Genomic DNA, 14,116 nt, shown 5'->3' on the forward strand with positions numbered 1-14,116 from the left:
AAAACATGGATGCCTCAAACACACAGAAGATCTACGTATATAATCACCATAGTTTCATGGTAAACACCCAAGATTACTGTCACCAATTCAGTGTCCAAGTGTTCTGTATTGTTTTTCATGCGACAGGATAGGGAACCTAATTTAGAGAAGTGCTCAATTTTATGATAATGGCAACATTCATAAGGGAAGCAAAGAAAAAGGATCCAAGTTGAATTCTAAATCAAATCAAATCAAATCAAATCAAATTAACTTTATTTATATATCACTTTTTATACATGTAAAAATGCAGCCCAAAGTGCTTTACATTAAAAGAAAAGAAAATGAAACATACCCCCTTAACATCCCCACTCCCCGCACCCTCATTCATGTAACACACACACACACGCACACACACCCTTGAGCACACAGCATACTACACCGATACGTACAACCACAGGTTTGATAACTGATTAGCTCAAAAAAGGATTCAACTATCTATCATCTATTAGTTGCTGATCAATTGGGAGGCTGTAAAATGATAACAATTTGTCAGATTACACACATTTGTTTCCCCCGAGGAATGGAGGAAAATGGCCGCAAATGAATTACAAGGCTATTTTGTGTGTTTTTGACCCTAACCAAGTGCAGAGATGTACTTGGCCATTTATTCTGACAATCAGGCAGAATTTCTTGCATGCATGATAGAACATGAAGAAGCTACAAATTCTTCAATTCAAAACAAACAGAAGATCTACGTATATAAATACACAGTTTCATGGTAGACACCCAAGATAAATGTCAGCAATTCAGTGTCCAAGTGTTTCGCATTGTTTTTCATGCAACAGGATAGAGAACCTAATTTAGAGAAGTGCTTAATTTAATGATAATGGGAACATTCATAGGGGAAGCACCTAAAAAAAAGGATCCAAGTTGAATTCTAGAGAAATTAAGGTCAGCAAGATAGCATCAGCATACTGTTACGTTCAAGTCAGAGTCATTTTTGTTGTCTGCTGCACCCTCAAAACAATGGGATAGTCTGTGTTGAAGTAGTGACTGTTTTCTTTTTCTAAATGTAGCCTTCTTTCAATTCCATGTTGCAATTCGGTTAACAGCCACTGATGATGTTTGATAAAGTGTCAATAATTACTTGTTGTTGTTGCATTTCTAAGACTGATGCTGATTCAATGCAATACTTAATTGTTGTTACAAGACCGGTTATCAATTAAGCTGATATATGACATATGACTCTCTGATGATGTAATGTGGCACTGCAAGGTCACCTTTTCCCCCTGCTTTATTGTCTCATCCTTTACATTTTGCTGTGAAAGAAATCTGATTTTTTTAGCCATTATTTTAAAAGGGTGTCTGGGGAACTTCTGCCTCGTGCTAGATGCTGGTCTTTAGTTTATGTCAGCAGACTCCATTATAAACTAGTGTTCCTTCACAATCCTCTCACATAAGGTCAACAAAAAAGTTATAAATACATGTAAATTGCTGAGGATTTTTACACAGTGCCCCTTTAAAAGATCCAAAACATTTAACAATTCAATCAACTATAGCAGTACACAACTTTATATCAGAGAATCTTGATTGTATCTTGATTTATGTATTATAATCAAACTAACAAGATCACTTGACTAATGTCTTAATCATTACATAATCAAAGCCCCATTATGATTTAAAAGTAAGTTTTACAATGGCATCAATCATCCTACAATACATAAAATATATGCAGTTTATACACTCAGTTGCCAAGTTTTTTGTGGCTCCTGAGGAAACTGGCAGTAATCTGATAAATTGCTGTGAGTGATTCGACTCAGGTGGTTAAGTTGCATTGTGGGCAATGTAGGCAGCAGGTTTGGAAAAGCAGTCTATAGACCAGTGGTGTCAAACTGATCCAGTAACGGGCCACTGTGATCCAAATCAGGTGTGCTCTTGCTTGGTTGGGATGAAACACACCTGATTTGGGTCAGGTGTGTTCTTGCTTGCTTGGAATGAAAACCTGCAGCCACAGTGGCCCTGTACTGGATCAGTTTGACACCGCTGCTATGGACCATATTTGCATGGCAGCCATTTTCCTCTAACATCCCACTCAGGATGGGAAGCTGAAATGTCATACTGCTCTGTTCTTGGTTGCAGGCCATATAAATGAAGGCAACCTGACAAGTTATAATTTCACTCCATTTAAAAAAAAAACAAAAAAAAACAAAAACCTTGAAATATTTCCGAATGTGCCTTCAGATTTTTACTATCCATCATCATCATCAGTTGCTTATCAACTTGGAGGCTTTAAAATAATAACAATTTGTCAGATTACCTACGTTTGTTTCCCATGCTTAGTGGAGGAAAATGGCCGCCATGTGAATAAGGTCTTTTGTTCTAGTATTGAACTTCAATCATTATGGACGGTTTTAAAACAAATGATTCAAACTGAACCAGAACCAGAAAAGTCACATTTTTAATGCTGTACAATCTTCTTCATACCAGATTACAGGCAGCTTCCTCTAGTGCCACAAAAGGACGTATACTACTCTAAGACATGTAAACACATGTTAATGTAGGAAATTGGTGGAGTTACACTTTCAGCTCCAGCAAACTAATTCCTAGGGTTTATTGCAGTGCTGTTGTATAAGACTGCATTATTTAAAGCTACATATACCTAATAAACTGGCAACTGAGTATATATTTGATTTTCAAAAGTCAAGAGAGCTTCGAAACGTAAGTCTTCCCAACATTAATATGTCAACATTCAGTTGATTCCCATCTCAAATGGTAAATTGAGGCCAAGAATAGTGATAAAAATGCAAAAAAGAAAAGACTGAAAAGATTTGGTAGAGAAAGACCCAACAGGTGCTGCTGTCGGAGTCTGTGAGGGGGCTTGTGAGGGGGCTTGTGAGCTGCTGGTGGAAGTTTGCCGGACACTGTAGGAACAGGTCCCAACATTACCCACTCCATCAACAACCAGCAGCTCCACATCAGGAGAACAGCAAGATGCAGTGTAGGACACCAGTGTTATGTTCTCTTTGCCAGCAGCCAGGCTGGTGTTCATGGTGCCATTGCCCTGTCTGAGGCTAACACGGTCAATACCTGTCCCGTTAGCCCTATCAGTCACTTGAACTGAGAGCTTCCATGTGGACAAGCTGCAGTTTTCAGTGCAGTTGGATTGCAGGCTGAGCAGCTCGCACAGCGGCTCAGTGAAATCAGTCACCTACAGTATGAGGAGAAGAAAAAGTCAGAAAAAAAGCTAGAATTATAATTCACTGCCTTCACATTTCAACTGGAGAGTTACCGCTGTAAGGACAGCAAGCCGCAGCACAAGGTAGTTAGTGTCTGCTCCACCTGGAGAATCAGCCTCAATAGTCAGGGTGACGTCGGTACCAGACGTAGTGGTAACAGGTGCTGTGAGGTTCACTGTACCATTAGCACTACCTCCAGTATCCAGGACTAAACTGGATGGGAACGTTGAATTAAACCCTTGGTCATTAGTAGCTCGGATAGTGAACTTTCCTCCTGCACTGCTGGTCTTCACAGAGAAGGGAACTGAAAATGTTTCTCCTGGTGCAAAGACGCCATTTGTATCATCCTCAAATGGAAGGAAAAAGGGAGAATTAGTCATATAAAATATAGATGACATATAAGATCTTAAGGAGGCATGCCCTAACACCGTACAGGAGGGTTTTTTTACCTTGTGGCTGCAAAAGAGCAAATTTTTCCTCGTCTAATCAGTAATAATAAACATAATCCTTGACATTGTTTTTGACACAGTAGCTAAATTGGCTCATTAGGCTGCCATCTCTCAGCTGTGTATCCTTTATTATAAATAGACTCTCCATATGAAAACTTATTTTTAGGGGAGTTTTTTCTTATTCAGATACAGGGTGTAAGGACAGAGGGGGTTGGTCACTGTACAGATTGATAAGCCACCTGAGGAAATGAGATTTCTGATTTGGGCCACGTAAATATGTTGAATTGACCTGACTTGAAAGTGCAACCAAATCATTATCCCTGATGATAATTAATTATCAATGATTAAAGGTCCCATATTATGGTAATTTCTGCCTCTTAACATGGTTCCTTGAAGTCTAAATGGAATGTTAGTAACATGCTTTGGTCGAAATAAGCTAAAGGATTGAGCACAGCAAGGTTCTTGAAACACCAGTTTCACAGCCCTGCTCCAGGTGGCCTGTTTCAGTGCCTTTCCCTTTAAATGCTAATGAGCTACTGCGCGCCGCCCACGGTACCGCCCACCTCTTCCTGCCTGCGGAAGACGTGAGGACGGCATCATGTGACCATGGCAACGGCGGAGTTTCAGGAAGTAATGGCCGCTGGACAACAGACTGCGGTCGGACCCAGAACAAAAGGCTCCAGAAGAAAGTAAGCAGCCAAGAATGAACATTGATGTTTCTCAGTGGTTAGTAGTTAAGTTTTTTTTACCTCGACATTACTTTTATGTAACTGCAGACTAACGAAAGTCTTACGAACTTACTGGCCGTCTGCCCCGCATAGTTACAGATAACAGCCCCCTTCTCCTACCTCCAGTGTTTACATCATAAAGCTAGCCAAACCTCGGCTGGTGTTTACTGCTGTCCAGTTGTTGTAACGCGGATGCAATTTAGCAATAGCCGTTAGAAGACAAAGCGTAACCCCATATTATTATTTACCTTTATGTAGCCAGGTAAGTTGATTGAGAACCTGTTCTTATTTGCAGTGACGACCTGTAATTAGCTACTGCCAGCAGTTTTCAACAACTGTAGTTTTCAGTAAGCCACAGTTGCCTCCCATCACCTCTCTAACAGTAGAATTGTTTTTTAACCAGTTACAACGGTTTATAAACTTTAGTTATGTTACCAAAGAAACAATGCGACGTGATTAGCGATTATAGTTTACAATGAATAATAAAAATTCTGCATAAAAGCAGGTGTTCCTGTGGCAACTGTGTACAAATGTCTACAGAACCTGAGAATATCTGCTGCATGGAAATACCACAATTAAGTGTGAACACTGGGCAAACATGGTTGTCATTTTGCAGTCTATCTTTTCTCTAATCTATTGTCACTCACTTACCTTTCATAATTTCTAGGTTACACGAAGACTACAGCAGCATCCTGAGCCACCATCATGCATGGTGGACCCTCCTGGCCTGTAACCTGTCTGCCTGAATGTATCTGTACTGCAGAATGCACTTTACATTTATCAGGACAGACTATGGAGCTTAACATCTGAGGGGAATAGTGCAGTCAGCTTTTAGTCACATAAATACTATTCATTTATCGCAAAAGTGTTATGATGAAAAGTACATAACTGATTCCTCTATCTTACATTGCTTATAGTTTATCTTTTACTTATTACCATGAAAATTACTTATCAAACAATGAAAACACAGAACAGTTAGGAAAGATGTTTTATTGTAAGAAACATCTGTAAACATGTGTTGACATGAATGAAATAATAACAAGAAGAAAATAAATATCTGAAGTGAAACAGTTTGACTTTATATATTAACTTAAATATCAATATGAAAATAATAACAAAGAAAGTATCTAGTTGCCATAGGTGTAAACATTCAGTGCTGACTTTATATTGAATTGTGTTCAGCCAATATAGCCTACAGAAGCTTTGTAAGCTGGTGCTGGGGCTCTCTGGCGTGGAGAGTGAGAGTTGTGCTGCCTGTCTGCGTGGTCTGAGAGATCTTCAGGGATTATAAGTTTCAGCAACTCGTTTACATGGGGCAGGGTCCTGGAAAACCTTCTTGAAGATCAGGTCCAACAGTGCATCACTGCAGTCTGCAGTGCAATAAACAAAATTGTATGTTTACAGGAAAATTGCAGTAGAACCAAAAAGCCTTGTGCTGCAGTGTTGTAAAGTGTATCTTATTACTTAATTACTTCTTATTTATACATTCTTATTATTATTTATTTTGAAAACATCTTAAAAGAATTCAGATTTTAAGTGCTTGTGTTTGTTTTCAACCTTTTGTGTGATGCCTGTGTGTCCATGTTTATTTTAATTTGAGAAGTTCAAATAAAAGATTGTAAAACTTACAGAATGTCATGCATGTCTTCACGGGTTTGGCTCTGCACTCTCCCTTCCTGGACTTTGGAAAGCTCAGTTTGAAAAGAGGATCTCCTGATGATGTGGTGGCTTGTCCTCTATCAGCATTCTCATTGTAATGCAGTGCAGCCAGGTAGTGTCTTGAACAGTAAAAAGACAATAAAACATAAAACAATTGCAAGAAATGGGCAAATGTTCTCAACAAGTAATCACAGGAGTAACACATGACAGCACTGTTACAGTATAATTCAAACACTAAAGGCTGCATCGCGTTACGTTACTCTAACCTGACCTCTTTATTTCTGTAACGAGTGATCTAACATTTCCAAACCAGTGATCAGATTAAAGTTATTTATTCAAGTCACTGTGCATTACAATTATTTTTATCATTTTCCTTAGTAAAAATATATATTCTTGCTTTCTTCTTGCGTCTCGGGGAGTGATGTCACGTACGTCTCAAGTCACGTTTTCACTCATGTGTAACACCACGCAGCAACACAAAAATGGAGGGAGGAGAGAGATGCGCGTTTTCTAGCTGGAAATATGGTCATTATTTTGAGTTATTAAAATAAAAAAAATCAGGATTACTTGGTCAAGGGCCCAGCCCAGCCCAGCCTGTCCCGGCCGGGGATAGCGGCGGGGTCGGGCTGGGGCAGATAATCTACGTTAACGTTAAACTCTGTGTAGCATTCAGCAGTACACTCGTTTTGCCCCGGCCTATGCCAACATATTCCAACTTAGAAAACGTTCTCAAATGCATTATTTCACAAAATCCTGAAAACTTAGACCCGGTGGAGGGTGTGTGTATACCGCTTTACCGACCGGGTCTCTGGGTTTGCATGTGGAGACTGTTGATCGAGAACTAGAAGCTCGCGGTTAGCATTAGCTGGTACTATGTGACGCTGCTTGGTTAGTTCGTGTAAAATTGCTAAATAACACAGCTAAATACTTGCACATGCAGACATTTACCTAGGACACGCATTACATAATGTGCAAGATCAGAAATGTAATACACAGAATGATTCTGCTGTAGCACTAACTTGTGTGGTCAGAGAAGCTAACGTTAGCGGTTAGCTGCTAACCATACCTTGTTCTCAATGGCAAAACACACAGTACATCACACACGAGTTCAGCCTTATCTACAGGAACACACAGCACATTATTTGTATACTTACATGTCCTTGGTCTGCAAGTATTCCTTTGAGTAGACGTTAGCCGACTACTCCTGCCTTGTACTGGCTCAAGTTGGTGAAACAGTCAGCGTCAAAGTGGTTCGCACACACGAACAGTTTTTTGCCAACTTCAGCTGGGACATTGGCCTCAAAAATAAATTCAATCCATACTGCTCTTTTGTCCTCTGTAGCTGGGAGACGATGGAGTGTTTTGTGCTGGTCCTTGCAAACAACAACAGCGCACTTCTCCTTGAGCTTGGACATGGTGATTTCAATAGCGTAATGGCGGATCTCCCAGACGGTAGCTGTACCTGGTGGGTGGAGACACCGTGCGGTGAAGGGAGGGGCAGTGGGGTAGCCATATGCAAATGAGCTGCCGTCGACGTCGACAGCAGCAGGAAATTTGACTGGTGTATCTGGAAACTGCAGGCAGGACCCCTTTAGATATCTGTATCTCACTCAAAAAAGCAAGGATTGTCTTTTTTCAAAGTTTCTATGTGTGTGGCAGCACCATGGACCCACAATAACACCCCAAATCCCAGAAAAAGTCAGTTTATCATAATATGGGACCTTTAATGGTGAATAAAGCACTACATATGGTGCCCCATGTGGGGCAATGTACTGTTTGCAATCATTCATTCACACTTGACTTGAAAGGGCACCCAATCTTAAAAGTCATATCTGGTTTTTAGATTAACTTTTACTTACAACAGTAACAGTCACAGTCGAGGCTTTGATGCTGCTGGTTGACTGCCTCTGGAAGGTCCCAGAAGATCTGGAGGAACCGTTGCTGTTCTGCCCCTTCATGAGCACCACAAACTCCTCTGATGGTACCCTGATAAACTGTACCAAGTAGTCCCCTCCACCAACAGCTGTCACATTGCCATTGACATTTCCTGACCCTGATGATTCGACCAGAATCACTTCTGTCACAGTGGCGGAGGTACTCCCGGTGACCGTCAATAACAGAGTACCATTAGAACCTTCAGAAAAAGAGAGAATGCACTGAAATATGCTGAAGTTAATCACATGTCATATGTCTGTCGCAAAGTCTGTTTCCTTTACCAGCTCTGGGACGATTGTCTATGACATTAAAACCCCCAAATGGTCCCTTGGATGCTTCCAAAAAGTTAAACAGGAAATCAATGGAACTCTCACCTGCAAAAAAAAAAAAAAGTCACGAGAAAGGACAATCAACCAATGAGGGTCCATGCTGAACATAAACATCAGCTTGATCACAACTAAATCTGGAGGGACATTAGTATCCCTCATGTGATTCATCCACATCATCAAGGAGTTCTCACCTACAACCTTCAAAGTGTAGGTATTTGTTGACACCATTTTCATTTCCCACAGTCCAACTTCTGATTTCAGTTTCAGATTTTTGAAATTTCCCACTGTCTGGGATGCAGTGATCAATGATCCTGTTGTGTCAGTGCTTTGCTGAGAGACTCCTGAAAGCAAAGTCAGGGCAAAAAAAAAGTACACTTTTTAAACTTACTTCGAATCGTTTTTAATAATTAAACGTTTTATGAGATCAGTTGTAAAGTAGTAGCATGCTTTCTTGTAACTATAAATCAGTGTGACACTGAATACTACCACCAGATGGTGCCAAAGTCAAATAATTTCAAAGCTTACATAAAATGGCTTCAAAACACCTTTTCAATGCTTATTGACAATAATACAATTAAAACCTTGTAATCTCCAAAGCAGTATCACCTGACGGACTGATGAGAGTAAAGTTGACTGATGTCCCAGTGATGTAAATTGTGAGGTTTTTTACTGACTCGTCAACTGTGAAGTTGAAATTTTCAGCTTTTCCTAGACTCCTAGCTGCCTGCAGGAGGGTCACCTAGAGGGTTAAATGAAACTGGTGACACAACTGAATATTTGAAACAATAAGAAGAGTCATTAATTGCCAGTGAGAGCATAACTTAATACCAGAGAGGAGCTGGATGACTCTGTAATGATGCTGATGGCCTCAGGGAGCTCACTCTTTGTGACTTCAATAGTCTGCCCTCCTGAAGTCTGAGCCAGGTCTCTGTAAAGCTGGATATCCAATGGTGCTAACCGACTCTGTTGTTGTTGTTGATCGTTACCTATCTGTCTTCTACGACGAAATAGCCCTCCACCTGTAATCATGAAGTTCACCTGAAAAGAAATCAAATGTTATGTAGTTTTTGGGAAGACATTTTAATCATAGGGGGAAAATTTGCTTGGAATGGATTGGATGAGGTGGAAAACATAACATGGCTGTTTTGTTAACATTGACACTAAGAACACTCACCACTGTCTTGGTGCACTCTATGAGTGCATTCACTGTGCTTCTCAGGTGACTGTCTTTAGCAGCTGCATCCGTGAAGAGGAAGATCTCAGAATTAGGAGGAGCCCCAGTTAAAGCCAGCTTTAAGAGGAAGAGAGTACCAAAGCAATACAGTAATTGACCTAATTTTTTCCCATCATTTCATTTTGCAGAGGCTGATTTTGATGTAGCATCAAAGACATCACAGCACCTGCAGCCCTGATAGACTCATTTCAGGGGCATCTCCTCCACCTGTTGCTGATAGTGAATTTATAGCGTTCTTGAAGATGTTTGGGTCTGTAGTCCTCATCAATGGCCCAAAATCTGAGGTTCAAGTGTAGAGAAAACCATTGTGTTTTTCACGTTGTGCTTGTGCTTTCTAAGTGATTTAGAGATATTGATTTTTTTTGTGCATATTACTAGAGCAATCATAATTTTCCAACAAGTTCATAGCAAATGTCAGCATACAAAAATCTGCAGGTCATTTCAGATAATTACAGTTCAGAAGGCAAGCAGATAAAGAGCAAATTCATAAACTTCATAACACAAACATCCATTCATTTCATTTAAGAGGAAAATAAGGATTAAAACTGTAGTCAGGGACTAGTCATACTACCTGGATCATTGAAAGGTACGAGAATATAAAGTGAGGGCTCATCTTCTGTTCCCACTTTGCTGTTGATTATAGAGGAAGTGATGGTCCTCACTGCTGCAATGTCACCACTCATGCTTTCTGTTGTGTCTATCACAAAACAAAGAGCTTCACCGGAAATTCCCATCATCCTGAGGGGAGAACAGAGACAAGTAAAACAGACATGAAATACATACAAAACTTTGCTTTGCCTCCTTTCAGTACATAACTAAATCATGCAGAATAGGTTTCTTACTGTAAGAATGTTTTGTCACCAGCAGCCCCTCGAATGTCCTCCAGTAGCTCACTGGTTGCAGCTACCGCCATGTTTGCTGCTTCTGTGTGGAGATGTCCATGCTCAGCAGTCATCTTGTCTTTGTTAATCCCACCTTTAGGCTTGAATAGTCTTGAAAAATCAAGAATTCCTCCATGGCTGCATTTTCCTGTGCAATAAGGGACAACACATAAGTGTGTTATTTTAGAAACTAGCAACAGTTTTTTAGCTGTAGAGCAGTGATTTATAAACATTTCATTTACAAGCCTAAAGACAAAATTACATTTTCTAAATAGTCTTTGTACTGTAAATTAAATACAGATCTTATGGTAGGCACTGGCAGGACATGTACCTTCTGGTTTGCTCCCAAAAGGATTAAAATATCCAGAGGTAAGTATCTTTTCCTGTTTGATATCCTCCAAAATGTTGTTCCTGCAGTCATTTCCATCACAGTTGCGACAGGTTGCTTTGCTGGAAGCTATTGGAGATAAAAATCCAATCCAACGTTTTGAGTCTTTTAAGGGCTTTGTTTTGAAAATTATCTCTTTAATCACATTTCTCTCTCTTTTGGTAACACAGCCAAAATCTGACATTGAATGAGCTCCTTACCTGCTATGTTACCAATGCTGGTGCCTGATCTGATCAGATTGGTGTTTGGCAGAGTGTTTCCCAACTCCACCCAGTTACTGTGACTGTAGAAATCCTGTTATTTGAAAAGAAAAACAAGGTAAATATTTTCAGTTGAACATTTTATTGTTCCTTTTTAAAAGGATGTTGAAAAATACATAAACTGCAGAGCTTACACTGTAAATTGTAATGATCCTTACTAATAAAAATACATTTGATTTATAAAGCTCTTTTATTAACAAAGTTAGAAAATGCTGTGGCTCAGGGGTAGAGCCAGCGTCTTGTTACCTGAAGATCGCTGGTTCAATTCCACTGGTTTGCATGTTAAAGTGTCCTTGGGCAAGATACTGAACCCCGAACTGCTCCTGATGTGCTGGTTGGCACCTTGCATGGCAGCCACCACCATCAGTGTATGAATGTCTGAATTACTATTCTGTCAGTTGCTTTGGACAAAAGCGTCTGATAAATGCCCTAACTGTAAACGCTTTACAAAAGAACCTTTAAACGTGACTGATTGCCTTAAGAAACAGTCAAATAGAATTAGGCCTCCTTTTTCAAACAACCATGTCATTGTAAGTTAAAAATGTGTATACCAAAAAAACTCTAACTGCAAAATCCACACCTCCTCCCACTGGATTCATGTTATAACACCGCTGTTGTTGCCAGTTTGTTGTAGCTAATGTTGCTAATGCTAGCTAGCTAACACTAAGGTTGCAAATGCTTTCTGCCCTAACACTAACATTAGGGCAGTACAATATGCTGGGCACTTATTGTACTGTAGAAATCAGCCATTCTTTGTTATTTTTCCACAAACAGGAACAACCTAGAACGTTGATGATAACGTTACCACATGGTACAAAGGGTGTTATGCTATTGGCTGACAGACCTTGTTAGAAGCCAGAATTATTACACAGAGATATTTGAAACAATCATGTTGGACCTGGCAAAAAGTTTTGATTCATAATCATCACTATGGCCTCAAGGATTAGGGGGGGTTTTGTTTTGCACCTCTACAATCAAACTTTAAAAGCAAATTCTAATAAACACGGGAACTGAACAAATAATAGAGAGTACCTGTAAAGGGTGTATGAGTTCTCCAAGTTTTTCTCTTGCTGCCTCAAAGTTCATTTCCTTGTTGCTGGCCTTCACTACTGCCAATCCTTCTATGATGATTCTCCTTCCATCTGCAAACTTTTCATTGTCAAAATGGTATTCGGGGTCAAAGAAATGACGAGCGTCTACGAGCCGATTCATTCGTTCGATTAATTTGATGGTTTGATGGAATCTCTTGGATGATTTTGATATTCGACAGGCAGCAGAAACAGACTCGGCTGTAAAAGGCTGAGGCTGTACAGACACACACACACACACACACACACACACACACACACTTGTTGTAGTGTCAAATCACATATATTAATAACTTCATCTGAAATGTATAATTTATTCAGACTGAACACTTACAGGAAAACTGAAGTCTTTGCCATCAGCCAAGGCCAGAGCACGACAAGTCTGCAAGGTGGTATTTAAGATCGCTCTTTGAGTGATGTGTTCATGCTTTTGATTGGCTGCTTCACTGCGAAACAAATCAGGAATTAACTGAATAATTTCGATTTCAAACCCGTACACTCCAGTCTGCATGAGCAGGAGACACAATGCCACCGCACCAGGAGACATCGCTGCTCAACCTGTGTCTGTTTCAGTGCTGAAAGATGAAAAAAAACCACAGCATTAGTAAAGGTCACTGAGATCAGTCCTTACCCAGATCATGTATCTCAGTAAAAAACATTTAACATGAATTTTTACACCCTGAAGAATCAAAAACACAAAACAGTGACTAAATTGTTTCATTAAAAAAAATGTAAGTTAAAAATAATTCCAAATATTCTTGAAAAAAATTTTGCACAGCAAAAAGAGAAATGTGGTGTGGAAATTCTTCTCATAAAAAAATGTGGTGTGGAAATTCTTCTCATAAAAAAATACAAAATAAAAAAATCTTACTTACATCAAATTGTATTTTTTAACATGATAAAACGTTATTAGATGTGAGAATACTGTATGGTAGGTCCTGAGTTTTTTCTCGTATGTGATTTATTGTTTGTGACAACCTAATTTATAATGCTCCACATTTGAGGTGGAGTCACTCCTGTGCTGAACCTGTTGGACCTGTTGCATGTTGTAGTTATTGGTACTGGCCCTTATCTCAGTTTCGGACAGGATTTAAAACTCTGATAACCCTGCGTTAAATGTTACAAAACTATGAACTGTGGCTAATTCTCTCTGGCAAAATCTGCAGAAATGTAGACTTGGAAAGTAGCCAGAAAGGGCTCAAAATGTCTCCAAGGAGTACTCATGCCCTTTACAATTTTATATGGTTTGTGCAAATGTGCTCACAATAATATGTCTGGGAGAAACTGTTTCATAAAAGCAAAAGTAGTTGTTGGTTTGTCATTTGCACAGCTCCACATTCTTTATTTTGATAAACTGATATTTAGCTGAGAGTAAAACATAAAACACACCAAGACATTAATAATATCAATCAGAGGCAGATATCCAGATTTACTCCTCCTGTAATATTACTATTAAAACAAGCGAAGCACAAATCCTCCTGCAGTATATTTGAGTTCTTTCACCTCATGTCTCATGCTTGCAGGTTGGGTGACAAGTTTTGCTTTCACTTTCCCGACAGAGAGAGCCGACGCACAATATGACAGTTATCTCTGGAATGGGAGGACACTCCTTTCATTCAAGTTTACTCAACCAACCTATCAATAGAAATAAACTTTTAGAAGTTTACACATATGAGTATTCAATGTGATAGATAGAACAGTGTCAGCAGCTAAAAATAAATGAGATAATCAAAAATGAACTCAATGCAAATGTTTTACTGTCTTGTGGGCTGCACCTTTTGTTCACCAGTAGGGAAAACAAACTATACACATCGGTGGGTGTTTGAAAGCTATAGGTCAATAAAATGTATATTTAAATAAGCTTTATGTACATTTTGATGCATTGATCAATAACGGTTATGTCTGGATACCAAAGCTTGTTTTCTCAAGTAAACAGGAAAAATAGATTTT

General features: G+C 39.4%; 1 protein-coding gene across 1 annotated transcript in view; it reads right to left on the reverse strand.

Moving 5' to 3' along the window:
* Positions 1-2,423: 2,423 nt before the first annotated feature.
* Positions 2,424-14,116, reverse strand: part of LOC115594656 (von Willebrand factor A domain-containing protein 7-like) — a 29,799-nt gene continuing 18,106 nt past the window's right edge. Inside the window, exons 2-16 of the mRNA XM_030438853.1 lie at positions 12,501-12,741; positions 12,111-12,383; positions 11,019-11,112; positions 10,762-10,887; positions 10,392-10,578; positions 10,121-10,287; positions 9,716-9,828; positions 9,490-9,606; positions 9,144-9,353; positions 8,922-9,054; positions 8,507-8,656; positions 8,268-8,360; positions 7,911-8,185; positions 3,269-3,562; positions 2,424-3,187 (exon numbers count right to left, since the gene is read on the reverse strand). Coding sequence (XP_030294713.1) covers positions 2,729-3,187; positions 3,269-3,562; positions 7,911-8,185; positions 8,268-8,360; positions 8,507-8,656; positions 8,922-9,054; positions 9,144-9,353; positions 9,490-9,606; positions 9,716-9,828; positions 10,121-10,287; positions 10,392-10,578; positions 10,762-10,887; positions 11,019-11,112; positions 12,111-12,383; positions 12,501-12,713 — 2,904 coding nt within the window. The 5' untranslated portion in view covers positions 12,714-12,741 and the 3' untranslated portion in view covers positions 2,424-2,728. The remainder of the gene's footprint in view (positions 3,188-3,268; positions 3,563-7,910; positions 8,186-8,267; positions 8,361-8,506; positions 8,657-8,921; positions 9,055-9,143; positions 9,354-9,489; positions 9,607-9,715; positions 9,829-10,120; positions 10,288-10,391; positions 10,579-10,761; positions 10,888-11,018; positions 11,113-12,110; positions 12,384-12,500; positions 12,742-14,116) is intronic.

Source organism: Sparus aurata, chromosome 13 (genome assembly GCF_900880675.1).
Source record: "Sparus aurata chromosome 13, fSpaAur1.1, whole genome shotgun sequence".
Classification (NCBI taxonomy): Eukaryota; Metazoa; Chordata; class Actinopteri; order Spariformes; family Sparidae; genus Sparus; species Sparus aurata.